This window comes from Daphnia pulex, chromosome 5 (assembly GCF_021134715.1).
Source record: "Daphnia pulex isolate KAP4 chromosome 5, ASM2113471v1".
NCBI classification, from domain to species: domain Eukaryota; kingdom Metazoa; phylum Arthropoda; class Branchiopoda; order Diplostraca; family Daphniidae; genus Daphnia; species Daphnia pulex.
This window is the reverse complement of record NC_060021.1, coordinates 9,788,340-9,816,304: the sequence shown is the minus strand read 5'-3', so window position 1 is coordinate 9,816,304 and position 27,965 is coordinate 9,788,340. Positions and strand designations below refer to the sequence as shown.

Genomic DNA, 27,965 nt, shown 5'->3' with positions numbered 1-27,965 from the left:
GGGCCCAATTTCATTACTGGAAACAAAAAGAAAGTCTGCCGATATTTGCCTGGCATCAATCTTTTTTCAGGCACTTTACTTTTCTCTTCAGACATTATACAGCTATCACATGACAGCCCCAACAGCCTATTAAAAAAACGAGGTTAGTAATGGACTTTGATTTTAGTTTTGAAAGGCAAGAAGTTAATAACACATATTGTGACTGAAGTTTTAGAAAAAAAATGTGATCCCTGGAAGTTGGTATGCAAAAATATTCAGAATTCAAACGATGCAAAGAGCTGTTACGATTGACTTCTCAACCCAGACTATAACAAAATCAGAAAAAAAAATGTACAGGAATCATTTTTTTTTCTTTCAAAAATCCTGTTAAAACACAACGTCGGGTGAGCAATACTATTTTCAATAAATAACTGGAACATGGCGAAGCGGTTGACACAAAAAAGAGAACAAAGAATCACATCAAATATTATTCAATGAAGCTTCTTTTGCTATCCAAGTTTCTTTGATGAGATCACCAGCTTTCTCGGCAATCATGATCTAACAAAGGAAGAAAACATTCTTTGTTTTATCATTGGAAAAGTTTAACGATTTTGTCAATTTTAAATACCGTGGGCGCATTGGTATTTCCAGAGACGACATCTGGCATGATGGAAGCGTCCACAACTCGTAATCCTTTAATCCCGTAAACGCGAAGTTCAGGATCAACCACAGCCAGTGGTTCTTTGTCGAGAACACCCATTTTACAGGTGGAGGATTGGTGATAAAGTGTGGTGGAATAGTGTCGTAGGAAGCACTCCCAGTATTTGTCCGTCCACAGAGGCAAAGTCTCGCATCCGGGGAAAGGTTTGTCGTATAAACGCGATCCGAAACGCTGGAAGGCTTCCGTTTTGCTCAACGCCAGTCCGATCTTCATCCCTTCAATCATCACTTTAATATCGTCCGGGTGTGTAAAGTAGTTGGCGTAAATCAGCGGCTTGGCGTATGGGTCACTAGAGCGAAGGAGTATGTAACCCTTGGATTTGGGTCGCAGCACTATGGGAATGGGTTGCCAACTGTCTCGATAGGCTATAGGCTCGTAGTACTCTTTCCAGCTGTGAAACGAAACAGAAAGTATGTGAACTACTGGAAGCGGTACCGGAAGTAACGTTACGACTTACACTGAATCCTTGACGTTGTCGTTGTTTTTGAGCGACAGGCCTCCGTCAGAAACGTCTGAACCGGCAATAAACTGAAGTTGCATGTCGGGGTAATCGTCTCTACAAAACAGCATTTCATTGAACATTGAATAACATTCAAGAATATTATGAGATTGTCAGCTTACTTGGGGTCAGCGTATTTCGTTTTCACCCAGGCCAGTCCTTCTGTGCCGCTCAAGGCGGTCAGAGGTCCTCGATGTCTGACGTAATTCAGCATCGATTGAATATTTAGAAAACGAGTTTCGACGTAGGAAACTGTTTCGTTGATCAGGTACACCATCCCTCGGCCAGAAATGTGGTCCTGCAGGTTCTGACCGACGCCCTTAAGGCTATGTTTCACTGTAACACCCACCGAGTTGAGGTGGTCTGGATCGCCAACTCCGCTCAACATCAACAGCTGAGGACTGCCGATTGCTCCTGCTGACAGGATCACTTCTTTCTTGGCGCGAATCTGCAGGATTTTCTTGCCCCGCTCGAAAACCACGCCGTAGGCTTGTTTCTGATCGTCGATCAACACACGATGAGCGTGAGAGCGCAGAGCGACGTGGAGATTTTTCCGTTTGCGGGCAGGGCGCAAGAAAGCTTTGGCCGTTGAACATCGACTTCCGTCCCGCACTGTCCCCTGAGGAATCTATTTCACGAATTTGTCAATTAATTCTCTCATCAAAACGTTGGCATTGACGAAGAGAACTCTTACCATGAAACCCGTTTGGCTTTCTGCATTACAGTCTCGGTTTTGATATCCTGTTTGAGGGACGAGAATTGAAAAAAAAAAAATATACAGTTTAGCACTCGGAATATGTGTCTGATTTTGTGTTGTTATGTCGCCATTCTTAGCCATGGGGAATACAACCAGTTTAATCGAACTTGGGGAAACAAACAGACAGACAGATGGAAGGCCCGGGTTATTCCCGTTGGCGGTAAGAAACCGGTCGTGATTACTTCCCTCTGTCACACATTTCATTTCCAGTTGTTCAAATGTGTAGAGAAAACGAAATGAAGGGATGAAGAGAAGAAAAAAAAAAGAATTACCAAGTTCAGCTCCGGCCTGGATGAAAGCTATTGACAAGGGCGTGCTGTAGGGGGCCTCCTGAACGGTAAGTAACCCACCCGTTCCATGATAGTCTTTGTTCTTTGCCAAATACGGATTTCGATTATCCTCCGATTTGATGAAATAGGGTAGAACATCTTTGTAGGACCAGCCGTAATTGCCGGCCTTTTCCCAACCGTCGTAGTCGCGCTTATTTCCGCGAACGTACAACATGTAATTCAATACAGAGGAACCACCAATCACTTTTCCTCGCGGCCAATTGCACCTGTTTGAATGATATAGCGTTGAATAAGTGGTAGTCGATCGCAACATTTATAACCGAACACTAATACCGTTCATCCTTCAACGCCAAACACTGACCAGCCTGCGGCTCTGTCTGGTATTGCCAATCGATATCAGTTAACTGAAGATATTTGGCCATGCCGGGAATGTCTGACACGATGGTCTCTAAGCCGCCAGCTTCTATCAAGAGAACCGTCCATCCAGCTTTGAAATGAACATAAAATGCAAACAAATGTTACGGTGATGGAACAGCCCGGAAAAAATAAATAAATTATAAGTGTCCAATTCATGTTAATTACCAATCTCAGAGAGTCGGGATGCAAGTACAGCTCCAGCCGAGCCTCCCCCAACAATGATGAAATCGTACTCCGGCAAAAGATCCTATCAACATGGCTGGGTATTAAGTGAAATGTAAAGAGATTGATAGCGTTTGTCTGTATTACGGTGGCATCTTCCAATCGTCCGTCCAAATGCCCGCGGATGTAGGATTGAAATAACGAAAATGAAGTGGGCGACGAAGTTGCGCAAATGGTTGACCGAATCCACCAGAGGGCGACTAGCAGAAACAGAAAAGGCTGCATGTCTTTTTACATGGCCTCCTGTCGAATGGCCTGGGTGATAAATAAAGCATAATGTTCCACGGTCTTTATATAGCAGATAGCTCTCGTCCAGAAAAAGTTCTGTAACGGTATATTTTTATATATATATATATATATTTCTTTTTTTTAAGCAAAAGTCAAAACACGCTCACGAGATGCAGCAATTTTCCATAACATTAAAGTTTCATGTTCTGGTCACGATTACAAATCGCGCTTAATGTGAACAGTTTTCAATTTCTCATTATATATCATACAATTTACAGATTTATACCGTTACGACTGCTAATATACAGTAAACACCGAGCATCAAAATAATTACTTATCCGATACCAAAAATTGGTTCGTGGTTCCAATATTCTACTCTCAAAAGCCTAAGAAATAATCTTGAGTTTCATAAGAACCTAATTTCGAACAATGCTTTGTATAGAAAAACAATTAAATTCGATGACTTAACAGTTTTTTTCCTTCCTTTCCAGATGTGAAGGAAAACATGTTGCGCATCCCCCGATCATTGCGCAACTACGGCACTGATTTCTAGCTGACTCATTGTTGGATGAAATAAATTCAATAAACGAAACTGGTTTAGCTATATGCCCAAAAAGTCTTTGTCTTTCCCAATTTCTTGTAGTGTATGGTACGAGATTCACAGACGGAAAATTCAAAAATAACTGTATTTATCGAATTCTTTACCGTTAATCCTTAGATGGGCATTGTCTCGTCCCTAGAAAAAAAAACGGACACGAAACACAACGAGAATCAGTGACTTTATCTGTGAACTGTCTGATTGAAAAGTCCTATCAAGCTTGACTTGGGAAAGAGGATGCCAAGTCGATGTCATGAATAAAAGGCAACGTGAGGTCAAGACGGAAAGATATCCTATCGGATCGTAGCCCTAGCCAGACCATATCCGAAAAGAATGGAAACCCCAAACGCCTAGTGTTTTGTGTGAAATGGATTAACTGTCTAGGCGGAGGACATTGAACCCGGAAAAACTAGTGTTGAACCAAATACATAGAATCAGTCCTCGTTCTGCCTATGCATTTCTGTTGGTATTTTAAAATTTTAAATGTTTGTTTAAGCGACCACAATGAACTAGTACATTCTAAAAAAATAATAATAATAATACTGAAAACGCCATTTGAAGTTAGAAAAAGAGATCTGATTGGCAGAAAAGACAAAAGCGATTTCTTGAATGACTTACTGTTGAATTGGAAGTCCGTGATCGTTCACTTTGAATGAAACTATTCAAGTTGTATCCTATTTTATCAGGCAAGTCCAAGAAAACAAACTACACGAGTTAATGCCACATAGGCAAAAGTTTAAGTCAGGCGTGTGAGGATGGCGTCGGACCGTTAGTTGTGGCTGCTGATGCACCCAACAACCCACGAAAACACTGAGGTTGGTTCTGTATAGAGCAGGTCTCACAACTCCGTGGATATATATAAACCACTCCCACCTGAGTTATAGACAGATTCGGGCTACATTCTGGAGAAAACCGGTATTCTTTTCCCTAAAACGTATAACTTGTAACCCTTAAGGGACAGCGACGGTTTGTATTTAAAAAAGTAATGTATCTGTAATTAGATAAATTCCACGTATTAACCTTTGTTGCGCAGGCTATTTAAACAGTCGTGAAACAAAACAGGTTAAATAGCTAACTCTCGGAGCCTGCAAACTGAGAAGCATAGTTTCAAATTGAACGAGATTTCTTTGGATTTTCAAACGTAGCAAGCATTCCATTTTCTTTTCCAACCGAGAACTAAAAATACTGGTAACGCAGTCGTCTTACAACCGCAGTTCAATAACAAAAATATTACGACTAACCAAAAATGCCCCAAAATGGTAAAACTTTACGTTGTCAATTTCTGCAATAATTCCCCAAAAAATGTAAATACAAGTCAATGAACACTTGATTTTTTTTCTTCTTGAAATCTTATCCTGTAGTAAAAAAAACAAAAAACAAAAACAAAAAAAAAACAGCCAAAACAGCGTTTACGATCTTAAACTGAAATAAACTTTAATCGTGAGCAAGCAACCACATCGGTATGAATAACGGAGTTGTCCGTGGTCGTTATAGGCCCATAAAATAAACGAATACGGCCTCGGGCATTGGTATAACCTTCTGAAGCTGACATGGACCTATTTCCAAGCAGGAAGGAAACAGTCTTGCACTTCACCAAAATTCCCAAAAATTGCAGCCATTATTGATCATAAACCCGAGACAAAGTTCTTCTAAGCTACCTTAGTACACGAAGAACAAAATAAGAAAATCATAGAGGTTACTTGATTTGCTGATTCAATCAAAATCGCGGGAAAACGTGACATCCTCCGGGCGTCCATCTTCGCATCTTGACAGTTGATGAATGCAAAAAGATGGTTCCTCCGATGTGACATCTTGCTTTTTCCGGCTTTTTCTGTGAATGAAACGAACGATTGCACATTATTACATATTGTTACAAACGGGCATGTTTGTGAGGGTACAATATTTACGGTAGCGCTTCTGTGCAACGAAAGAAATAAATTCAAGAAGAGAAGTAAAACTATTCAAGACTGTGCAACCCGGTGCAACCCGGAAGAATATTCCAGTAAAATTATTTTAACCCGTGTCGAATCAGAATGACAGGGCAAAGCAGGTGATGCGGAAAACGGAATGGAGTCGACTGGGGAGTTATACTTTTATCTTTCTCCGTTTTCTTTTCAACTAATTTCATTTTTAATTTCGTGAAAAAAAAGGATTATTATATGGAGAATAGAAAATGTTTGACTTGAATTTAAAAAACAAGAAGCAAAAAAGACGTGCTCGCTTGCATAACCGATGATGACAGAAAGTAGTTAATTTTAAAAATCATAAAACTGGTTTCATTGTCTAGGCCATTCTAAAGTCAGAAGTTCTGTTTTACCGTTTTTTTTGTTTTTTTAAAGATACCGAATTCTTCAACCACCACCATAAGGCGATTATGGTTATGTAAATTAAGGGTAAAAACTGAAGAAGTATGGACGAACTGGTACGCAATGGTACAGACTGGCACTCACACACCCACAGGATGGCTAGTAAAATTAAAAAAAATAGCAGCCAATGAGTAGACAAACATTTGACGAACTCGTTCAAACGTGTAGGCTAGAAGAAGTTACCCACGCTGCAACAGTTGCATGATTTAAAAAAAAAATTATTATCATTTATTTATTTCTAGTTCAAGGTGTCGACCAAAAGTCGGTGAACAGATGACGCCTTCTACCGGTAAGGCTCAACGCTTTTTCACCGCAGAGGCCGTTATCAGGCCGTGTAGATTGTGTTGCGTAACCATTCAAACAATGGCGCACACTCAAATTACTCTGATAAGACTAAACTGTCGGTCACGGAAATTACACACGATTTTGAGAAGAGAAGAAATATTTCGCATCCGTAAAAAATAACAAAGAAAAACATTTCGCAAACGTTATAACTGATAACCGAATACGGATGACAGTTCCGTTATAATACACGTTGGACTTGATGTATGAGCGGACACAAGATGGGCAGTAATTTTGTATGGTAACATCGCGGTAAAATTCTATTATTATCCATTCTGTCCCTATTGCCAAAAAGTTTCGTCATGCAACTGATGGTGAATCATTTAATTAATCGAAACATAATATAGCAGTTGTGCCTTTATGACGAATAACCTTACAGGTTTTATTCTTTAACGATAGAGTGTACTACGTTCCTATCCCACACAGGACGCTGCTATCACCTAGTTACACGCAATACTACCGGTCATGTTATCTACTACCATCTACACGACGCGAGCTTATCTGTTCCAATCTGACCCGAAACATTTTGTTTTTTGAGGGGTGATAAAAGTCCGTCGATGGACCAACCGTTGAAAAGATAATGTGCCAGTCGTTCGTTTGAAATTGCCAGTCTGTCGTCGGAGAGTTTTTACATTCGTCATTTCCTCGGACACACGGGAGTATTCAAAAGAAATCCAACAATCAAAATGGCAAATTTCTTAATTAAAAGTTTAGCTTTCTTGGACATTTGCACAGCCGTCGTGGTTATCATCTTTCAAGTACGTTAAGTCAAAGAGACATTCTTCGTTGGAGATCCTTTAAAAAAATTTGTTTCCTTAACTTGTGCGTTTCAACAGATAAGTACCCTGGCCCGTTACAGCTCCAATGAAGAAACAGGCCCGCTAGAAAAGGTGGCAGTTGGAATTTGGGCTGGATTGAGCTTTATGATCACTGGCATTGTTTTCTGGCGATCTGCTAACAAAGACAAACTCGCCCGCGTTTAGTACGTATAGAATTCTTTACTTTGAAAATCGACCAAGATGTTTATCCTTTGACCCAAAATGACGTAAGACTGAATTCACCACACCTTTATTTACAGTAACCATTGGGAGGTAACTACGGCTTTGGTATCTTTCTTCTGTTCTATCGCTTTGATCGGTGTTATGGCCGCTAACATTGAAAATATCGTCAACGATTGGTACTGCGTCTATCAGTTTGTCCGCAAAGAGCACTGTAAGTACATCCAATGCAATCAAAGTCAAATCCATCTAACGGATTTCTATCGTTTTGCCATACAGGCACAGTTCAAAAGGCTCTCGATGGCGTCATGCTCTTTGGCGGTTGCTTTGCATGCGTTATCAACGGAGGCTTGAGCTTCATTTCATGCTACTGTTACAATTGAGACCAGTACACTTAGAGCAACGCATTTCACACCCATATTCACACAACATTAGAAGATAAATTGCATTAAACACAAAAGTCTAATTTTCTAACCATATTTTCACTGATGTTATCAACCACTCCCACAAAATTATTGTTTGTATGTGTTTCTAAAAGTGAAAAAAAGAAAATCATACCTCTGAATACATCGTGCACATAATTCTAAATAACGATTTCCTCTGGGCACTATAGCCTATGAACATGAAATTCGTCTCATCACTCCCCTACCGAATTGGAATCAAAGATGAGTTGGTTACATCATATAGCATCCTATTTCAGAGAGTGATGGGCGGAAATTTTCAATCAAGATGCGAAAAGGCGGCCGCGAGCTTGTGTCATCAACGAGCACACGTATACCACCGCCGACATGTGCCGATGGGAAACGGGGCCAAGGATAACGAGTTGAGAGAGAGCGAAAGGAAATTCAGCGTTATTTGCGGAGAAGAAGGGCGAACAAAAGCGCAACTGGCACAGCACAATGTTTTCGACGGAAACGGACGAAAATAGGTCTTTGTCAGCGTAAATAATTGAGCATTGAGCTCTTTCCTTGTAAAAGTTTCAAAGCTATTGGCAAATATCTAATTATTACAAAAATAGGCAAATATCTGATCGCAATTAAAAATACTTCAATAATTACCAAGGCGTTGAAATAATGACGTCACTGCAGAAAAACTCGCCCCTCTGTTCGTCAGTGTGTGGGACGTGAATTGCATCACGTTGCCCAATCTGGTTTACTGCTAACCATATTTTAGATTATGGTTATTCAAATAATACGGCATTCGATATTTTTAAAAATACCAAGGTGAGCAATTTTTCAGAAAATTCTTGAATTAAAGATATGGAAATTTCTGATGCGCAAAAGTATGCGTTGTCGGACCGTTATCCAACGGATGTTAGCGTTTGGAATGCGACGTAAAATCAAGCAAGGATCTGACAAGCTATACAAAGCCACGTCAGTCACCGCATCCTATTTTTTATTCGTCAAATAAATCAATGTTCAAAATTCTGTTTCCGTCATGCCGAGACTTTTAGAATGCGCAGTGCAGTTATTGTGTCAGTCGACAGAGGAAAAAAAAATGACGGTTCCTCTGCGAATCAGTTCTGCCTCTAACCTTATTCTGGCGCTAATTGTTCTACTCGTCCAGGTTTGGCTAGCTGTAGATTTTGCCTAGAATTGAATATGAATTATCATCGCACAGTAATTATTCTTTTGCCTTTTCAACAGTCAATGATACTTAAAAGCTACAACCATTTAAATATTACAACATACTCTCAATACACCGGAGTTGGAATCTGGACAGCTTTGCTTTTGGCATGCAACGGAATCAGCATGTTGCTCTACTTGAAACGCAAATTTTTATGCGAACCTTCAAAAATGTTAAGGGGATTTCGCTCACACTTTCCCACTTTCGCGAAGAAAAAACAACTCATTCTCTTTCTCATTTTTTTTTTTTCGAATAAGAACAGGTACATGGCTAGTGTAGTTTTATGTGTCGCAGCTCTATTAGCTGGAATCGTAATGGCTGGGCTGGCGTCAGCGGCTTTCTACGGCCTTTTATTAAAGTCTACCAAGGAATCTCCGCTACCTCAGACGGCCTTCGTATTGGCACAACTAGGTAAACCGCATTCTTTTTATCGGTCAACGATAACCGAAGGATGGCAAAATTTCTTCAGGCGATTCTTTTTTGCAATTTCTTCCAAAATAACAGATGATGAGTTTACTTCTCTCAAAGTTTTGGAGGGCACTCTGTTCGGTTGTGGTCTTGCGTCGATATTCGTGAACGCCCTTTCCATATTATTTCTACGTTTGAACAGCAAAATCATTTCCCATGAAGCAGTGATTTCGTCCAGCTCACTTTCGACTTCCAATGCTAACAGATATTAACGCACTACAAGCTGAGAACCAAAATCAAACTGTCGACCCCACTGAAAATTGATGGTTTTACAAAATTGGCGATCTTGATTTGTTGTTACTTCTAGAGAAACGTACGCTTACAGCACTTGCAGCAAAGCTGCTCATGTAAAATTAACAATACATACTAATTCGCACGACTATGATACTACGACTTCTTATTAAGATCCTTAAACAGTTTAAGAGAAATAAAAAATTACAAATTACCTTAACATGGAAGGAAATGGCGTATTCCTTGCCACACACGATACATCTGGGGAAAATCAATGTTGACATGTTGTTCCGGACTAGCAGACAGCAAGACGCTCACCAATCCAAGAGGGCAACCAGCCCACCACATCCTATGAGCGCCAAATACAAAACAAAATAATTTAGTACTATCGAATATTTTTAAAAGAAACATTTCTCATTATAAAAACCATCGACAAAAACAATCTAATCTCTATTAATGAATATTATTCTATGCACATACATGGAGCGGGTTAAAGAACATAATAATACCTAACACAATCAGGTTGCGAAATATAGGCTCTACGAAACGGAAGCGTGACTGTTTCGGCGACCACATCCCTTTTTCTAGGAGGAGTTGTGTGCGCGTTGCGGTTGATTGTAATCATTTCTCTGTTCGTTGGAGCCAATACCGTATATAAGGTAGGGAGTGGATTGAAACGAGAACGATATTAACCATTGGATCTCGGTGTCTTTACAATTCAACGAACACTGCATTCTGCGACTGTCTAGTAAGAAGATGTCGAAGTTTTTACTATCTGCTTTCTCCTGTTTGGACTTCGCTACGGGAGTAATTAGCATCATTGTTCAGGTAGGACTAAAACAATAGTAGCGTTGATGTCAAATTTATGTCAAGAATGCGAGGAAATTAACTTTTGGAACCGATCTTAAATTACTAGTCGGTAATCATAGCCAATCACGATGACTGTGCTTACTCGAAGATGGGAGTCGGCATCTGGAATGGACTATTACTCATAATGACCGGCATATCACTTCTGGTGACCGCTACTCGTCCAAAGGGGAAAACGTAAAACATTTTCAAACTCATTTAGACCGAAAGTAAAGGTTTTTTAAAAAACAATATTTATTTCGCAGCGGAGACTGGACGCTTGTTGTTTGCGCTATGACTCTGATGGCCTCACTGGTGCAGGTCGGAGTCGCTTCTGGAGTTATTTACCAATTATACGGCTTGCAGTATTTTGAACACGGGCCATTTACCAAGCCGTTGAATGGCATTCTGGACATATTCAAACCCGACAACATACCCGATCAGAAACAGGTGTTAACGTCCGATTTCCCCGACTCAGTTCTCGGATTTGTCAACAAGGTTGGCGGGAACTTGGTTTCAAATACTGCCAGGTATGGTACAGTACGAGCATGCTACGGCCTCTTCTCAATCGACGACTATTACGGTAAGAAAATTCACAAAAAGACATGTGAAACGTACAGAATAATCAATTTGATTTCGTCTAAAGGTTCCCAACGGAAGACGTTGGAGGTTGTATTGCTGGGCTGCGGTCTTATCGCAATCGTGGTTAAAATAGCCTCATTCCTATCATTACGGGTCAAACGACTTGCCGTATCTGCCTCGATCCAGTACACACAACAAACCGCGACGCATTAAAATTCATCGTTATGTAAAATTTCCGAAAATGTCTTACTTTTCTTACGCCAACCTTGAGAAACTTATCGTTTCAAGTCAACAGAAAGTTTCAATTTCTTTTTTTGTTCAAATAAATGACACCATTTCTTTTTTGTTCCTACAATGTAACGAATTAATATACAGCAAAATGTCTATCATTTCATACATTTTTCAAAACGAAATCAATAGCTATCTTAATGTAAATGTCGTCATAGTTCAAATTTCTATACGCTGCTCGATCGATACGAGCCGAATAGCCAGGCTGGTCAAGTCAAGTCACAATTGTACGGCTTCTTGTCCTGACGACGCCACCACCAGGCAGGGTGGAAAAAGAAACAAACACACATGATGTCGCAAGTCATGGGAGCACTGATGAGGGAAAAGGGGGGAAAGTCACAGTCCGAGCGTAATCTTCTTCTCCTATCGCCGCGTCACCGGTCAGTATACACACCAAACAGTGCAGGGCAAGTGATATAGACTGAAACTTAAGATCAGAGCCGTTGGATGCCTTTAGTCTGGTTTTGTGTATCAACACCACAGGATATTCTCAAACAGTTTTTCGTTCGTTATGAGCAGTGAATGAACGATTGTCGTGAGCGTGACCAGCAGACATCAAGTGCCAAGTGAAAAACATCCATTTTCTTTCCCCGACGTCAAACGTGAATTCTCAAGGTCTGCGTGACTGGCGAATGGAAACGCCACTGACGGTCGAAAATGGAGCCGCTGCCGCGGGAAATTCAAATCTTCTGCCCTTTGATTCAAACAGGTCGGATGGCACGGCCAGCAGTTCATCGCACATCACTGTCTTCCCCGTTCAGACACTGCGACGTCTTCTACTCATTTCGGTTTCAGTCGTATTGAGTGAAATTATCCAGTTCATTTGCCAAGTTTGTCTAATCATGCAATCGAGACGGCTGTCAGTTTCAGCCATCAGCGCTGTTCTCGTCATTTGGACTTTGCTTGCTTTAACCCTGACTGCCCAATGGGTCATCTTGTTGAGCAGTAACCGAGTGGCAATGTATACTACATATCCTTTCATTTGGCAACCCAAATTTCGATTCAATGTCAACCAATTACAAACTTTTTTTCAATCAATTGACGCAGAGTAAAAAGAGGGAAAATGCTGATTTGCGGATGTCAAGGACTTGCTGTCCTCAGCTTATTAGCTTCGATCGCCCTTCTCTCCGTCCAATACGAAGTGAACAAATGGAAAGGTCTGACAAGCCGCTAATTACTGTATCTTTTACTTGAATTCAAGGTGATTAATACTTGGATTGTTGAAAAACAGAGGATAATATCAAAATACTTGTTGGCGTAATAGTCGGTACCAACTGTTTAAATATCCTTACACTCTGCCTCATTTTTGTGTTCATCGTACGAGGCCAAAAAAATGTCCATCAGGTAGACTATCAAATAATTTACTTCAATTGATTTGTAACTAAAAAGACGTCCTGCATACAGGTCATAGGATCTTGGCTTTGGTTAGCCATTCAGCAACACATCCAGGTGAAACAGCACTAGCGAACATTTGTCTTTAAAAAATTTAAGTAACTTGAAATTTTGACTTTACAACAACTGCATTAATATAGCGACAGCAGTTGTTGTTAGAGGAAGGCGGAGACATTTCATTAAAAGAACATTTGCAAGCAGCCTACGACGCAGAGGAACTCAACTTTTCAGCAGAAGCGGCTTGATCCTCAAAATTCCTCCCCATTTTTTGTAATTTAATCAATTGATTGCATCGCAGAGAAATTGTTAACAAGTCAAACATATAATTGTAAATAATACACCGAGAATATACCTGTGGAATGTCAAATGTTACCTATCTCAAGCCCAAATCCGAAAACAGTCCCACACTGATCTAGCTCTATCCTGTATAGGCCTGCATGTTGTAAAAGTTCCACTCTATTCAGATACGAGCTCTGACGCCTATGTACAGTATGTGGCATGTTATCGAACGTGGGAGATCTTATCACACAGTCAAAACCGATGTGTTGGGTTATGGGCTAAATTCATTACAGGTACCGAGTTATTCATGACTGGCCAGGTGAGTTGACTCATGCCATCGTCACCGTCCAAGCCAAAATGTGGGAGAGTTCCGACTGGATGCTAATTCAGTCCCAACGTCGAGTTTTACCGGGCACCTCGGTAAAACTTGGATTGGGACTAACCGCTTTGAACGCCGTTCTCTGGCTGGTCGCCATGATTTTACAGGTAAGACCGCTTGTCACTTTCAATCCAATTACCATTTTTAATCACAGCGTCACATGGTTATTTTATTTATTCCCGCCTTGCAACACTTTCCCAGTAGGCCTTCCTGCTTAATAATATCGATTACTACATTGCGCCGTCGTCCTACATACTCGTCGGTATCTGCCTGGGCTGGTCCACCACGATTTTGTTTATTACGGCTGGCTCGTTATACGGTTTAATACGCAATACAGAAAATGAGTAAGAGAAACGCGATTAAAAAAAAAAGAAACCTACAGTTCAAGCGAAAAAATTTCTGTACATTTTTTTAGCGTGAAATCCTACCTGACATTGACGACTAGCACGGCGGTTTTCTCGCTCTTTATCTTCCTCTCCTTCTTAATCACGCTATGTCTCGATACAGGTAAACATTAAGTGTACATAATTTGTAACAAAAAATTTGTAAACATTGAATTCGTCTCCTTAAAAGACTGTATTTATTATTACTCTTTCAATGATTAGCAACCGAATCCTGGCTAACACCGGGTGGTTTCTCAATTTTCACCGGCCTCTACGTTTTTGGCGAGAGTTGCATTATTGTTTGGTATTTCTCTAGTCAGTGGAGAGCTTTCAAAAAAGAAGTAAGTCTATTCAAAAATGCCGCCTTTGAAAAATAATCAATTTTTCAAATGCTTTGATTTCAAAAAGATGGAAGAAGAGCGAACGGATCGGATCCAACAACGAGTGCGAGAACAACAACAACATCACTTGGCCGTTTTGACGAATTCCGTCCAGCAGGCGCCACCTAACGAATATCAGGTGGAACAGGTGATGGAGACATTCGAGAGCGAGGAGGTGGAGCGAAAGAGAAACGAAGTTGAAGAAACAAGCGATTCAGGCAGCGACCGCTTGTCTTATTATCCGCCCGTGTTTGTTTGAAAGTATTGCCCAATACAAAAACTTTTTTTTTTCTTCAATCCGCTTATCGTCTTATCAGTGAGCTCATCATGTCACCTGCATTATCTTGATTGAAAAATCTAAAGCGAAAAAAACCCTTAGAACCAGCAACCAAAGGAAAAGCGACAAAAAGTCACGGACTAAAGTCAACCGGATAGGAGTTGGAACACTGTCAAACTCGCTTCGGGATGAGTTAGCAGTGCGTCGTGATTGTAACCTGCCCGATTCAGGAGCAGGTTGTCATCAGAGAAATGACTGCCGATCTCCATCAATCCACTATTCAGCAAAGCAGAGATTCAGCTCGTCTGGTTGTCTTTCGACCGCGACACAAAGTTATGGTCAGTGTCTTTTCCTATTCACTCATCTTCCTGTTCATCCTAGGCGTCGGATTTCAGGTAAAATAATTTCACGGTGATTTTTTATCGTCCCGTCATCTGATTGCATAAGTTACCACACCCACATACAAAACAGGTCTGCGCAATTTTAGTGAATGCGAACTACAGCCAAACCGGAGCCGGGATATGGTGCGGTATCCTTTACGTCGCTACAGGCGTCATGGGTCTGCTAGCCGTCCGTAGAGAGGATAAGCCCATGTAAGGTAACCGGATATTTCTCAGCTGACTGAATAGAGTTTGTTATAGTGTCCCATTATCAAAATTCCGGTGGCAGGACAATTGCATTGCTATGCATGGCTGTCGGGTCCGTTTTCACTTCCATCGCTCTCATACTGTTAGCATTACTTTCTCTCACTAGTACTACATATCAAGGTATGATGACCATTCGAGATATTCGCCAAAATGAATTTCTTGGCTGGTAATTAAACGATTTTTTGTTTTAACTTCCAGGAGCATTTCCTTCGTTATGCACTGCATCAAATATTATTCTAACTGTGGTGGGATTCATTGGATTTTTCATCTCAATCGTCCTATTGACAATTGCTGCCATCACTTCGTCATCTAGTAAACGGGTACAAGTGTTCTAATCAATTCAAAATGTTATCAAATAGATTAAAAGAAAAGAAACGACAATTTTTACAATACAGTCCCAGAGCGCTTCCACCGAAATGGGAGTAGTCAAGCAGGATATCAAAGAGGATTTCAAGCAGGATTCGATAGATACTATTAGTTTGCATCAAGAGTCCATCGCTCCATCCGAAGTGGAGGCAACTATTTCTCCTCCAGCAGCTGCTGAATCCAACGGTTCAACTGGCTCGGACGGTATCTATGAGTCGTTAAAATCCCAACAGGGCAGTGTGGCTGAAAGTGCCATTTTAGACTCGTCTACGATCATAGCTCAGATTATGGAACCTATCTACGCCATTCCGATGAAGAAGAAAACGAATTCCAGCACGACACTGGCATCCGCTGGCGATTTCGACATAGAAGTCGATAATCGCCGCGATAGCGAAGTCAGCGAAAACAAAGTGGCCCCAACTAAGTGGTTCCATAGGGAAGCAGCGGACGAGCCTGTAAGTTCAGACGTCGATGATGACCAACATTCAAGAAATATTGAACTGCCCAAAGAGGACGTTGTTGTTCACGCTCCGCCAAACTGATACTCGCACCAAAGAATTTCGAAAAGCAATATTGTTAACCCTCCGGTGAATTGTTAATAATAGACCAACTAATTATTTTTGAAATAAGAACGATTGAGAAATAGAATAAATAAATAAAACACGATTGCCAACTTTTAAAATTTTCCGTGGAATGTCTCCGAAAAGGGGAATCACCTCTTGGGTAATTCCAAACCATAACAGGCTTGACTGGTAAAATTCGCTGGCCGTGAATCAGCACTCAACAAGAATGCACGACAATAAAATTCGGTTTCGTTTGAGCACACACGACTTTCAAGTTCCGCCTTTCGTTTTAACCTTGCTTTGAACAGACAATAACCAATTCCTCTTACAAATAAGGAATAAGTTTATTTTTGCAAACCATAACACAGAAACTGTCATAACAGCACACATAAAGGATAAAAATATCCATGTGTTTGAAAAGTAACAAATCCTTTTTCACTAGTTGATTGAAAGTGCTGTAGGAAAATCAATAACCATACATGTGAAGGTAGGAGAAACGGAAGCATTCATTTACAATGAATACAAATTTGAATGTCTTCCATAGACTAAGTGGAGGGCAAACAGCTTAATGGCAAATGCCCCACTTCTTTTTGCATCCTAGGGACAAATTGCAGTGTGAAGTTGAATTGCCACACTCATTACGAAGAGAACAGCATTGATCGTAAGGACATTTGCCATGCACTGGACCACACTCATGTCCACTAAATTCGCCTGAGTTCAAATCCTCGTCCCAATCACTAGGGAGAGAAGCAGTAGTAATGGCCGGTCTTTTGCCAGCTTCATCATTCCTAGCACCGGAATTGCAGCTAAGAGCTAAAAGAAAAATCCCAAATGAAATCACTTGCTGGTTATAATAACTCATTACAAAGTTTACCTGTGGAGAAAACAACAACAAAAACCACAAGGAGTGAAAACAATTGGTAGTGCTTCATGTTGATGCGTGTTGTGAGCCTGTTCGACGTTCGACTGATACCTAACAAGCCTGTACCCAGCTCTTTATACGTCAAGACGGTCGATGAAGGACACGAAAGAAAACCAGTTCGCTCCAGTATGGCGCGTCATCGCAGGAAGTAAAAAAAATCTTGGCACTGGTGAAACAAAGAAAACCCCGACACAGGCTGCAATGTAAGCTAGAGTCTACGTCACGTCAGACATCATATCCTTGGTTGGGAAAGAAAAACACGAATGTTTTGTTTCATTTGACATCTTCATCGTTCGATTAAACAGCATTGCCAAAATCAATAAAAGTTTTTTTTGTTTGTTTTTTTTCAAAACATTTATAATCGGAAATTGGGCAACTCGTTTGTGGCGCTCTTTTTTTAAATTCTAAAATAATAGCCAACAAAAATGTATTACTAAACTGATTAATAAGCACTGTAGTAATACTGTTACACGACACTTTTAATGTCGGGTCTTCAAAATTGTCCGAGTAAAAGAAAAATTTAGAAACCTCAGAATTGACACAATATAATTAAACGAAGTTCTTCATTTTGAACAAACCCAACAAAGGATGTTCAATAAAAGGAAAATGTAAAAAATAAAATTTAGCAATCTCCAGCGAAACTGCAAAGTTGCTGTAAACAGCATATTTTTAATCAAATATTCAAATGGCGACTAGAAGGAAGGAAATATAGAAGCTATCTGATCCGGTCTGAAATCCAATCAGGCTCCGACATTCAGTACAAAGTTTTGGGTTTCAATCGATACCGTCGCGTATCCAACAAACAACTTGGACAAGTTTAAAGATTGCTACCACAGCCTTTCGCCTAGCAACTAAAAAAGTATGCTCAATTTTCCTGAATATTCCAACCACATGTGCATGCAGGAAAATACTAATAGCATGACTCGTATCGCTTCAGCGGTTGGACAGTGAGCAAATTTTGCACCAGAAGGTCTATTTCTGTACATGGTTGGATTTTGATTAAGAAAAAGGTTTTGGAAGTTCAATTCAACCACGCCCATTACTCGTCTTGAATTCCAGTCAAACTTTTTTTTCTATGGAAAGGATTTTGATTCTTTCTCGGAATTTGCAATTAGAAATAGTAGACGGACTATACTTTGAATAATCATCTTGTAAACCCAGTTATTGGGAAACCGCATATTCTGAGAAACGAAGGCTGAAACGTAACACTGGAAAAGTGCAATTACCCGGAGCAATTTAACCGCGTTCGAAGTTTTACATCAAAATGAGTTTTTCCTTTTTCAATAAAAATTTTGTTTGGGTGGGGGGGGGGGGGGGGGTTAACGACACGGTTTGTTCTCTGTATTATTCGGGGATCGAATTCAAGCGCGCGCGACAACCGAGATGTTATCGTATTAATCTAAATATTAAACATTACAACGGCTATTTGCACATTTAAATGATACGATGAATATTAATCAAAAGGACCGCACCTGGAATCGTAAAATTTACACGCATTTACGTTAGTCGTCACACTCAATGCTAGCCTCACGCAGGAATTCGCGGCATACGTGACACGAATGAAAACCTTTTTATTCTTTTTGCAGCATCTTAATCTGAGCAATCACAGATGTCAAGGACGATCATTAGAAAAATACGAGCGCATTTGAATCCAAAACTCAACTTTAAAAAAAAGAGTAGTATAATAAAATCAACCAAGCTTCAGGTAGTATAGAGTAGAATGACTAACCACAGTTCCGCCAGACAGAAAGAAACAACACTACATGGAATTACTACAACCGTACCAGTTCCAGGAACTGAAGTCCCCTCTCTACACCCTAGCACATGACAGTAGGTGATTTAGCATTGCAGCTGCACACGTAAAAAATAGCATCTTTCCTTTCCTTTTTTTTTTATAATTCCCACAGTGAGTTTTTTTTTAATTGAATCCCAAGAGGATATTGCCATTTAAAAAGTATTCGTCGAGGACAAGTGAGACTTAGCGGATCACATTCACATCCTTTTTTTAAAAAAAAGGGACTTCCCCTTTTTCGACAATAAAAAATTGATTGACGCAGACCGTAATTTCCAGACGTCTCAATTGGCTTTTTGAGCAATAGTATTTTTTTGCAAGTTCAACTATCGAGTTCCAAGAACCTGATTTGCAGTTGGACTTATGACAGACTTGATAGAGAATCAGCGATTTCTCAATCAACACGTGCGTGCCGGGACAAAATCCGGTTCGTCATTATTAGTTTCTTTGAACGTGCACCGGACTTGACGAAAACAAGTTCGTCAGTAATGATATGTAGTTTATTTATAAATTGAGCAACGTTGCTATTTCACGAAAACAAAAAATTTTAATAGTGTTGTGATTCGGAATTTGTTACTAAGGGATTTGAGCTAATTTATTGATCATTTTATGACTAATAAACATGTGCTCAAATACGCTAGAGTTCGTTAGAGACAAAAATTAGCGGATGGCAACACCACCGTCCACCGGGTGCAAAATGTAGTCATCTGTTTGAATAATCGGCGTGACAAAATAACACAAAATGCCAGAAGGGATGTTAGCAACAAACTTGGCAATACTTGTTTTCGTCTCCGTTAGTTCATGCACTTTTAACATATTTTGATCAGAAACTCGATAGATCGACAACAACCGGTTCTTACAAGCAGGTGCCACCTGATTGGCTGCTTCTCAATTTGCCCAGAAACCATGGGATGGTACAAAAGTGGCCTTGTGTATAAAACCTTCTGATCAGCTAGGGAATCAGTTCAGTCCTATTTCTACGCACACTGAAAGTTCAACAGCTCCCAAACCCACCCACAATGAAGCCAGCTGTTACTGCAGTTCTTTTGCTGTTGACGTTCTCTGCCATCATCTCCACAGGTAGAACCAAAATTGCGTCTTCTTTTTCAATTATTTACAGTCCCAATCAAACTGTTCCTTTACATCAAGTCAATCGTTCAAAATGTATGGCGACGCGTACATGTTTTCATCCGCCTTCTAACGTTGATAGAATAAATTTTAAAAAAGGTATTGTTTTCTTTTTTTTTTTAATTACAGAGGCTCGACCTAATGGAAACGGCGTTTGGAATGCTGTTTTTCGTCAAGCACGGGACGACGAATGCGGGCCGGCAAGTGGATCGTGTGCGCCGGGCTTGTGCTGTTCCCTTTACAACGAATGCGGAACTTCGGTCGCCCATTGCAACGTCTCCCTCGGCTGTAAAAATAAGTGGGGCGAATGTCACTAAAAGGCGGCCTCAATTTTTCAAAATCGGGGGAGAATTGAGTTGATCCATTTCGCAATGTGTACACCCTGCTTCTGCTTCCGCTACGCTCGTTTGAGCCCTAAATTGTCCTAATGTCAAGCTGAAATACCTGTAGCAGCAGAACATTGTACCTGATTTTACGACGGTACGATTTTTAAAAATACTTTAATTACCAACAGAGGAGCATGTGTGTCAAGCCGGAATTGTATTATACATGTGCTCAGACTTTATAATAAATCTTTATTATTTGTGGAAGAGAGATTCGTTTCAAAGTTTACTCGTCACGTAGTAGACTCTGTAACTTGTTGGTTCAAACTCGTTAACAAAATTCCGACGATCGACAAAACAAAAACAAAATACCAAAATACACCTAACCGGTTTCACGCACGCAGATGTGTACAAAGTCACGAGTAGAAAAATTTCCTCGGTGATTGGTTGGCGTTTTCCCTACCCTCTCTTTTGATTGCCCGAGGGTGTAGGTCAATTATATGAAAAATTCAAAGGGTAAAACCAAGTTGCAAGAAAAAGGAAAAATATGGAGAATTTGCATCATTGGCCCATTTCCGTTTAACCTAGAGACTTGAGAGAAAGTCCATATAGGCCTGTACATAAAACCTTGTGGTCACCTTGGTATTGATCCAGTTCTTACTGAAACACCTACACCTGTACACACAAGCAATTTTAGCTTTGGGACTATTACGCACAAAATGAAGGCAACAATTCTCTTGATTTTAACCGTTTCGGCTATCATTTCGACAGGTAAAGCAACAAAAAAAAAAACTCAACAAGACTGCATAACATTTAGTGACGCAAATTTTAGTTTTTTAAAAAGAGTCCGTGCAATTTCGACTTTCGTTGTCACCTTTATTAATTTTGTACAACGCAAAACGTGATTTCAGAGCCTCAGTTTGATGTCGAATCGAATTCCGTGTTGGTCGACTCTATACGATGTGGCCCAAGATTCGGACGGTGTGCAAGAGGCTTGTGTTGCGGCTTGAACAACGAATGCGGATCCTCGATCGCCCATTGCAACGTTTCTCTGGGATGCAAAAGTAAGTGGGGCATCTGTTTTTAACGGCAAACGGACCATTTCGACCTCCCCAATTACTTTTCATTGGCAAAAGGCAAAACACAGTTGTAGAAATTTGTATCTAAACTCAATGGCGTTCTTTTCATTCCCTTATTTAACGACCCAAAAAAGGATATGCTCGTCCAGCTGGCGTTCATGTACTCTTTAGCCCCCACATAACATTTTATATTCACACTCCCTAATAATAAATGAATTAGGGTCACGACGACGTGACTCTCTTCGAATACGTGTTGACTGTTTACCTGCTCAGTTTGACTTTGTCAATGAAATCAATAAACGAACGCTGTCACTAGAATCCAAATTCAATTCATTAGTTCAACGACGAAGTTGACATTGTGCATGAGGACGGAGGCGGTGTCGACACGAGAATGTATGTCAACTTGTCAAAGTATCTGCGTGACGATCGTGGTAATGTGTTGAATCACATTTAAAGTCCGACTGATAATTTGTAAACGTCAGAGTTATATGAAAATCAAATAAGCCCCTTGAGGACGTTAAGATAAGGGAATTTCTGTCGTAATAAAAACAATGATTTTTACACAGCGGACCATTTCAAAATACATTCGAAAACGACGTAACAGGGTAAACCTGTTTCGAGGGGTGGGGAATAACGGTTTAACAGACGTCATAAAAAGAAATCAGAGCTTTCTAACCAGAAGTTATCACTGATGATCAACTGCTTTTAAAATTTTATCCTATGCTTCAACCCCCTCCCTCCCCCATAAAACAAAATTAAATCAAAGCTTGCAAAGTTTAAAACAATTTTTCCACAATCGGTTGTGCCTAGATAATTGCTTGAGAAAGAGTCAAACACAATTCCTTGTCGTTTTAAAGTGAACCGTTTTGAAGGAGAGGATTGGGTGAAACAGCATGTGATTGAACTAAGAAACTTCAAAAGGACATGAGTGAGGATTAAAAAAGAAAACCTTCACTGTTCGTTAGTTGACATAAATTCTCTAGCAGGTTATAGGAAGTCAGTGGCCTGTTCCAATAAGTGAATCAAACTTTCTCACACCGGTCGTGCTTTGAGAAAACGGGGCAATTTGTTGTGGCCGTTTCTCACAACGAAATAGCTCAACAATTTTTTACTGAGATACAAATGGTTGTGCAACTGATGTGCATTACAATTTGTATTTCTTCCAGCTCAATGTATCAAGTAGTTACGTCGCCACAATAATCATAGTCTTAAGAAAAAGAAAATCTCTGACTGCCTCATCAACAATAGGAAATCAAACATTGATAATCGAAAAAAGAATGGCGAGAAAAATGGGTTCAAGCTCTACACTGAATCTGCAGTGAGTTGGACCCTTCACCAAGTCACATAAATGTCATCACTCATCGAAACTTAGCTTCCCTGCAGGAAGACGAAAAACATGCTTGAATTCCAGAAAATTCACAAAACGATAACGGTCGATTCCCAACACAGATTGGCGGTTTAACAAAAAAAGTCATCTCCTTATCAAAATTATCTGAATTGGGCAAAGGGTGGTTCGTGCTCATTTCACTAAAAATACCAGCACTATTTCAGCACATTGAAAGGGTGAAAGATGTTTCAAGACTTACATTAACTAGAAGTTCTGGTTTCTGGTTTTGGTGGACACTGGTAGTGATGCAGCCGGAATTCGACGACCGCGTGGTTCCACAGCACAAGAAGGTTCCTCTTGTATGGGCCGCATGCTTTCTCCTCTTCGTTTTCTGTTCTCAGTTCATCTCAGATTAATCAACCACATCAACACTCAATTGTTATGTTGATTCCATCGACAATATTTTTCAATTGTCTAGTTATAACCATCTTTCGACGAAATTCCATTGTCTTTACAATGATCTGCGAACACTAACACACACCAAACGTGTGCAAACTGTACAATGCTACAGACGAAATGAGGGTTTCGAGTTGAGAATTTGGCGGGATTTGGGTTCTGTTGCCAGGTGGTTAAAATCATTATTTGGTTTACATATTTATTAAATATTGGTATTCATTACAATACTTAAATTGATTTATTGTGATTTAATTTGATTTATTTTATTGCTGCCGAAATTAAACGGAAATGAGAATACTTTTTATTCTATTTTTTTTAAAAGTTGGTTTGGCTAGTTCACTTTTCACCGCAAGATGGAGTTTTGACGTTATCTGGCGGTAAATCGACCAAGTTTGATTTTGAACGTCATTAACGTGGGTCATTAACTTAAAATTTCATTTGAAGTAAACAGACAACTGCAACTTGTTTAGGTTTCTGAAACTAAGAGACAACAAGACATTTTAAAAATGTTTTTCAGTAGTCAGTATTTAATTTGAAAACTCTGTTTATTATCGAATTATTTCCAAAAGAAAAAAGAGTCGTCGCTCATCAGTTACATTCTGAAGAAAGGAGTATAAGAGGACGAGACAGTCATATAAAACAGAAATATCAAGAGGATATTGAGTGAATTGTTTTTGTCCTTCATTTGGCACAGAAAGAAAATTGAATTCGGCATTACTCGGTTCGACGATTTGAATTTCCCACCGCTGAGTTGATTTGTTTTTTGTTTGTTTGTTTTTTTAGAGAAAGACTAGATGGCTATACCAAACAAAATATTTGACACTGAAAGAAAAAGTAAAAGGACTCTATCCTTATTTGTAACTATCCGTCAACAAAACCAAAAAAACAAGCGAACCGAGAATCCATGTGCGCGATATCATATAGGTATCCGAATCCTCAATTCCGGAAGGCAACATTTTTATTCCCAAAAGAAAATGAAGAGAAAAATATAAGTACTTGATCCATCAAATATTAAATATGAATTTCTGAAATGTTTCAATACCATCACTATATTTTGTATGAATGAAAAGGGCACTTGGGTCATAATAATTTGCATACACTTTTTTTGTAACTGATTTAGAAGGTCTCGTCCCTGTCCGTTTCATTCCGCCCAAAGGGCCGGGAAATAAACTAAACTGTTTATTTAATTTTTTTCTGCATTTTTATTTCTCTCTTTTCGTAAGGAAAAGTGCTCTAGTAATTATTATTATATCATATTTGGATTGCAGTATTCTGAGGCACTATGTTGGCGCGATTACACTTGCGTGGAATCCGATCAAATGAATTAAGAAATTTTAATGGTCCCTACAAATAGTCATCCAATATTTTTAGGGCTGATCATATTTAATAATCTGATGTCGTTCTTTGACTCCCCCACTATTGTCAAATTTAAGAAAAAGAATAATTTTGGATATTTCAAAATGCTGTCAAATAAAAATGCACATGTATCAAAAAGATATTTTCAAAATAGAAAAATGATTCATCTAGTACAGCTTTGATTCTCCTTCCCCTCTCCATTGAGGCCACAAAAAAACAAACACGGGAGGGGAAGAATAAAGCTGACGAATAATTGCTAAAAAAACAAACTTTTTTCTTCTTCTTTGGAGTGCCTAGCCGTTCGTCTGATTATTTCAACATATACTAAGTATATCTGAAACAAATGAAACACGCACACACACGTCTACTATCTAATATCAATAAGTGTTGGCTGTACAGTAGAATCAAAATCTGAATTTCTTCATGTCTTTGTCTTAAAAAAAATAGCGAATAGCCGAGCTACGTGACTATATAAGTGTTATGTAATAATCATAATAATATCCTTTGAAGTTAATAGGTATGTACTATTATTTTGAAGAGATGATGATGACGAGGGCTATTCGGTTATTGACTGCTGACTGGTTGAATCGTCTTTGGGATCGGCGTCGGCCGTTATTTTGGTGACCAGTTTCATGCACGACGACTCTTCGTGCTTGTAGAGATAGGATTTGAGAGCAAAGGCCTTGCCGCAGCGCTGGCACGTGAACGGCTTCAAATTGGAATGAGTCTGGATGTGGGCGCGCAGATTGGATTTGTCGGCGAAAGCTTTCTCGCAAATTTGACAGGTGAACGGCTTCTCGCCTGCAATCAAATCAAAATACAAAAATGAGTTGAATCAAATGTCCATCGATTATATAAGAATTGATTTTGTTTCTAATCTTATTACCTGTATGAGTTCGGATGTGGCCTTGCAGGAGCCACGGTCTGGAGAACGATTTACCACAATAGGGGCATTTGCATCCTTGACTGTGGGTTCGGACGTGCATCGAGAAAGCCGGAACCGAAACGTAAACTTTATCGCAATGAGGACAACGTCTCGCCTAATTGAAATTCCCATTGATTATTCCTTAATCCATTTGTCACTTTTTTAAAAATTTATTTACCTTTTGATCAGCTGGCGATCGGTGAGTTTGCCGATGACGGGCTAGATTGGACGACGTGCTGTAGCGCTTGCCGCAATCGGGGCATTCGTGGCCGTCTGGTCCGCTGTGACTGTCTCCGCTGTTGCTGCCGGTGCTGATGGATGGGCCCTTGACGACGACGGAGACGGACTTGCAAGAGGCGACGTCATCGGGCGACCAGCAAGAATCCGTGGCATCCAATTCATCATCTTCTTCGTCGTCCTCTTCATCGTCGTCCTCATCGTCGTCATCCGCCTCGGATGAGCCGCGATGGCCGGATGATGACGAAGTTGTTTGCGGCCGTAATTTCTTGCGCAATCCGAGATTGATGGTCAGGTGAGTCTCGGACGGAGTTGGCGACGGCGAAGGCGTCAAGATCCGCACTTCCGTCGCAGCGGCGGTGGCCGTCGTTATTGTGGCCGGATCTCGGCTCAGATCCAGCGGTTTGTCCAGCACCGGAATCGGTGAGTGACCGGCACAATTGGCGGCGGCGGCTGCTGCCGACATGTCCAGGATTTTGACGACGGGACTTTTGAGAGCCCTGGCCATGACCAGTCCTTGCTGCTGGTGTCTCCAGCGTTCCAGCACCGAGCGGAATTCACTGCCGCCGGAAGCGGCCAGACTGACTTCGGCCAGCTGGAAGAGATTGTACATCTCCTCGGGAATGGCTGCTGCATTATTGGTGTGCTGTGGCTGGTGGAGGCCCAGGCGGCCGTTGGGAGCCACGGCTGGAACGATGGGGATGCTGCTCCCGATGACGGGCGAAATGCGGGCCGACTGCGGCCGACCGGGCGATTTGAGCTCGGCAATCGATCCTTGGCCGGGCGATAGAGGGAACGCTGGATAGCCGCTGGATGCTGGATTGCTCCTTCTCTGTTGCGGCTGCTGTTGCTGCTGCTGGATGTGGCGTTGTAACTTTTGAACTTGTTTCACCACCGGGACGACGTCATCTTTGCCATTCCTCTGCGGTGATGCAAGCGACGTCGCAGCCTCATCTGCTCTCGCGTTTCACAAAAAGTACATCAACAAATTGAGTGACGGCGAGCGAATAGAAAACAAACATTTTGGCCAGAGAATCCGCATTCCGCCAAAATGGCACAAAACTCAAAGGATATAGGGGAGAAGGAAAGGAGAGGCAAAGTTTATTTCTGAACCACCACATCGTGACCACTTGCTAACCAACTGTTGCGCTTAATAATAATAAGAAGGCTGCTGTGTTGCGCGCTGATGCCGGGGATTTTGCTGGACACCAGCCCGTGTGGCTCCGTTCCAGCTGAACTCATTCGCGAAAATTCAAAAGCTCGGCTGCTGTGTTTGCGCGTCGTCGTCGTCTGTTGGCTGGCGCGTTATTCGTTCGTCCGTGAAAAACCAGAACGAACAAAATAAAAAAAAAAAAAAAATGAAATAATTTCCTGGAACGACCAACGCTCTTCTTTTTGACTTTTTTCGGGATTGAGGGCGTGTGCTGTTCCAGACGTCGTCGTCGTTGAGACGAGGTCGACGACGCGCGCGCCTTTGCCTCGTCCGTCTCGCGGGCAAAGACGAAAACCAAAAAAGAAAAAAAAAAGAAAAAATTTCTATTTCGGGTTGGCGGGGCGGATTGCTCACGTTGAGTGCCCACCTGCCTCTCTCTCTCTCCCCCCCCCCCTTTTCCTTCTTTTCCGTTCCAGCGCCTGTGCGCAACTGTTCCAGCCACCGAGAAATGACGTGAGGGATCTTTTTTGAAACAATTAGATTTGTCTTCGCTCAGTACATCTTAATGATCATATTCAAATTGACCAAGTCAATGAAAATTCAGAATTCCGGAATATATCCATCCGGATCACTTTTTTTTTAAATTCCGGTGGTTGTGAAGGTTTTTTTGGGGGTTAATCCCCAGTCGCCCCTAATTTCTATGTTTTGTTTTATTTGACTTTGGTCGAAAGTCGAACAAATTCCAAAGTGTCGACGACAGTGGAGGTAATGGTTGCAGTTGCACTAAAGGTGGTGGGAGGCTGTCTATTCAGGGGGGTGGCGGGTTGAGTTGCTATTTATAGTGGACCACGCAATCACAAGAGCGCCGGAAAGGGAAAAACGGTGGGTGTACGTACGTGTGTGTGCTATACAGAGAGAAAGAAAGAAAGAGAGATGTGCTGTGTGCATCATCATCCAAGTGACAACGACATGCGAGTTTGGTAAAAGATGAAGCAATTGGAGGATCGACGAGAAATAACTGGATCGTGACTTACCGGTCGGAACGGGACTGACGTTGTAACGCCGATGAGTAAACAGGAACGATTTCGGCATTTCTCTTCCCTTCAACAAGAATAACCAGAGTCTTGACGAATCACTGACAAG

The 27,965-nt window shown here is 40.8% G+C and overlaps 5 protein-coding genes and 1 long non-coding RNA gene across 11 annotated transcripts; 4 read left to right on the top strand and 2 right to left on the bottom strand.

Moving 5' to 3' along the window:
• Positions 1 to 34: 34 nt before the first annotated feature.
• LOC124194443 (glucose dehydrogenase [FAD, quinone]-like) lies at positions 35 to 23,236 on the bottom strand. Of its 3 annotated transcripts, none has more exons than XM_046588643.1 (12): positions 22,955 to 23,236; positions 9,958 to 10,091; positions 5,412 to 5,542; positions 2,973 to 3,140; positions 2,829 to 2,910; positions 2,580 to 2,733; positions 2,229 to 2,512; positions 1,894 to 1,940; positions 1,322 to 1,827; positions 1,158 to 1,256; positions 608 to 1,091; positions 35 to 537 (listed from the first exon to the last, which is right to left on the bottom strand). In XM_046588643.1, the coding sequence occupies exons 4-12, from the start codon at positions 3,108 to 3,110 to the stop codon at positions 460 to 462; spliced, it is 1,872 nt and encodes a 623-aa protein (XP_046444599.1). In that variant the 5' UTR covers positions 3,111 to 3,140; positions 5,412 to 5,542; positions 9,958 to 10,091; positions 22,955 to 23,236; the 3' UTR covers positions 35 to 459. The 3 variants fall into 3 exon arrangements, with proteins under 3 accessions (XP_046444599.1, XP_046444598.1, XP_046444597.1); XM_046588642.1 differs by lacking the exon at positions 22,955 to 23,236 and adding an exon at positions 10,252 to 10,390; XM_046588641.1 differs by lacking the exons at positions 5,412 to 5,542; positions 9,958 to 10,091; positions 22,955 to 23,236 and adding an exon at positions 4,330 to 4,944.
• LOC124194454 lies at positions 6,993 to 8,005 on the top strand. The gene is made up of 4 exons (XM_046588667.1): positions 6,993 to 7,177; positions 7,256 to 7,401; positions 7,498 to 7,631; positions 7,697 to 8,005. Exons 1-4 carry the CDS (start codon positions 7,106 to 7,108, stop codon positions 7,798 to 7,800), a joined length of 456 nt encoding a protein of 151 aa, XP_046444623.1. The 5' UTR covers positions 6,993 to 7,105; the 3' UTR covers positions 7,801 to 8,005.
• On the top strand, positions 8,836 to 9,890 carry LOC124194451. 2 transcript variants are annotated; one of them, XM_046588663.1, is made up of 4 exons: positions 8,836 to 8,983; positions 9,064 to 9,215; positions 9,306 to 9,454; positions 9,548 to 9,890. In XM_046588663.1, exons 1-4 carry the CDS (start codon positions 8,855 to 8,857, stop codon positions 9,721 to 9,723), a joined length of 606 nt encoding a protein of 201 aa, XP_046444619.1. In that variant the 5' UTR covers positions 8,836 to 8,854; the 3' UTR covers positions 9,724 to 9,890. The 2 variants fall into 2 exon arrangements, with proteins under 2 accessions (XP_046444619.1, XP_046444618.1); XM_046588662.1 differs by having other exon boundaries at positions 9,064 to 9,454.
• Positions 10,413 to 16,221, top strand: LOC124194450. Of its 3 annotated transcripts, none has more exons than XM_046588660.1 (16): positions 10,413 to 10,570; positions 10,659 to 10,786; positions 10,855 to 11,171; positions 11,235 to 12,419; positions 12,506 to 12,615; positions 12,690 to 12,802; positions 12,863 to 12,907; positions 12,991 to 13,615; positions 13,713 to 13,852; positions 13,924 to 14,015; positions 14,114 to 14,232; positions 14,300 to 14,943; positions 15,020 to 15,141; positions 15,218 to 15,315; positions 15,394 to 15,515; positions 15,591 to 16,221. In XM_046588660.1, the coding sequence occupies exons 12-16, from the start codon at positions 14,800 to 14,802 to the stop codon at positions 16,101 to 16,103; spliced, it is 999 nt and encodes a 332-aa protein (XP_046444616.1). In that variant the 5' UTR covers positions 10,413 to 10,570; positions 10,659 to 10,786; positions 10,855 to 11,171; positions 11,235 to 12,419; positions 12,506 to 12,615; positions 12,690 to 12,802; positions 12,863 to 12,907; positions 12,991 to 13,615; positions 13,713 to 13,852; positions 13,924 to 14,015; positions 14,114 to 14,232; positions 14,300 to 14,799; the 3' UTR covers positions 16,104 to 16,221. The 3 variants fall into 3 exon arrangements, 2 of the variants coding, with proteins under 2 accessions (XP_046444616.1, XP_046444617.1); XM_046588661.1 differs by having other exon boundaries at positions 13,710 to 13,852; XR_006874794.1 differs by having other exon boundaries at positions 10,415 to 10,570; positions 14,300 to 15,146.
• Positions 19,771 to 21,686, top strand: LOC124194455. The gene is made up of 3 exons (XR_006874795.1): positions 19,771 to 19,918; positions 20,096 to 21,060; positions 21,201 to 21,686. It is a non-coding gene; the product is annotated as an uncharacterized LOC124194455 (long non-coding RNA).
• Positions 23,237 to 25,063: 1,827 nt separating the features above from the next.
• Positions 25,064 to 27,914, bottom strand: LOC124194840 (zinc finger protein SNAI2-like). Its single transcript, XM_046589223.1, has 4 exons — positions 27,857 to 27,914; positions 25,611 to 26,623; positions 25,394 to 25,547; positions 25,064 to 25,308 (listed from the first exon to the last, which is right to left on the bottom strand). The coding sequence occupies exons 1-4, from the start codon at positions 27,912 to 27,914 to the stop codon at positions 25,064 to 25,066; spliced, it is 1,470 nt and encodes a 489-aa protein (XP_046445179.1).
• Between the last annotated feature and the right edge of the window lie 51 nt (positions 27,915 to 27,965).

Excerpts from the sequence above, each read along its gene's own strand:
- LOC124194450 (XM_046588660.1), top strand. The coding sequence starts at position 14,800 with ATGACTGCCGATCTCCATCAATCCACTATTCAGCAAAGCAGAGATTCA. Across the intron at positions 15,142-15,217 it reads CGTAGAGAGGATAAGCCCAT|GACAATTGCATTGCTATGCA; the intron begins GTAAGGTAACCG and ends TTCCGGTGGCAG. Across the intron at positions 15,516-15,590 it reads CTTCGTCATCTAGTAAACGG|TCCCAGAGCGCTTCCACCGA; the intron begins GTACAAGTGTTC and ends TTTACAATACAG.
- LOC124194443 (XM_046588643.1), bottom strand. The coding sequence starts at position 3,110 with ATGCAGCCTTTTCTGTTTCTGCTAGTCGCCCTCTGGTGGATTCGGTCA. Across the intron at positions 1,941-2,228 it reads CCAGGCCGGAGCTGAACTTG|GATATCAAAACCGAGACTGT; the intron begins GTAATTCTTTTT and ends TCCCTCAAACAG. Across the intron at positions 538-607 it reads GAAATACCAATGCGCCCACG|ATCATGATTGCCGAGAAAGC; the intron begins GTATTTAAAATT and ends TTCCTTTGTTAG.
- LOC124194454 (XM_046588667.1), top strand. The coding sequence starts at position 7,106 with ATGGCAAATTTCTTAATTAAAAGTTTAGCTTTCTTGGACATTTGCACA. Across the intron at positions 7,178-7,255 it reads TCGTGGTTATCATCTTTCAA|ATAAGTACCCTGGCCCGTTA; the intron begins GTACGTTAAGTC and ends GCGTTTCAACAG. Across the intron at positions 7,632-7,696 it reads GTTTGTCCGCAAAGAGCACT|GCACAGTTCAAAAGGCTCTC; the intron begins GTAAGTACATCC and ends TTTGCCATACAG.
- LOC124194451 (XM_046588662.1), top strand. The coding sequence starts at position 8,855 with ATGCCGAGACTTTTAGAATGCGCAGTGCAGTTATTGTGTCAGTCGACA. Across the intron at positions 8,984-9,063 it reads TAATTGTTCTACTCGTCCAG|TCAATGATACTTAAAAGCTA; the intron begins GTTTGGCTAGCT and ends CCTTTTCAACAG. Across the intron at positions 9,455-9,547 it reads CTTCGTATTGGCACAACTAG|ATGATGAGTTTACTTCTCTC; the intron begins GTAAACCGCATT and ends CCAAAATAACAG.
- LOC124194840 (XM_046589223.1), bottom strand. The coding sequence starts at position 27,914 with ATGCCGAAATCGTTCCTGTTTACTCATCGGCGTTACAACGTCAGTCCC. Across the intron at positions 25,548-25,610 it reads GATCGCCAGCTGATCAAAAG|GCGAGACGTTGTCCTCATTG; the intron begins GTAAATAAATTT and ends AATTTCAATTAG. Across the intron at positions 25,309-25,393 it reads CCACATCCGAACTCATACAG|GCGAGAAGCCGTTCACCTGT; the intron begins GTAATAAGATTA and ends ATTTGATTGCAG.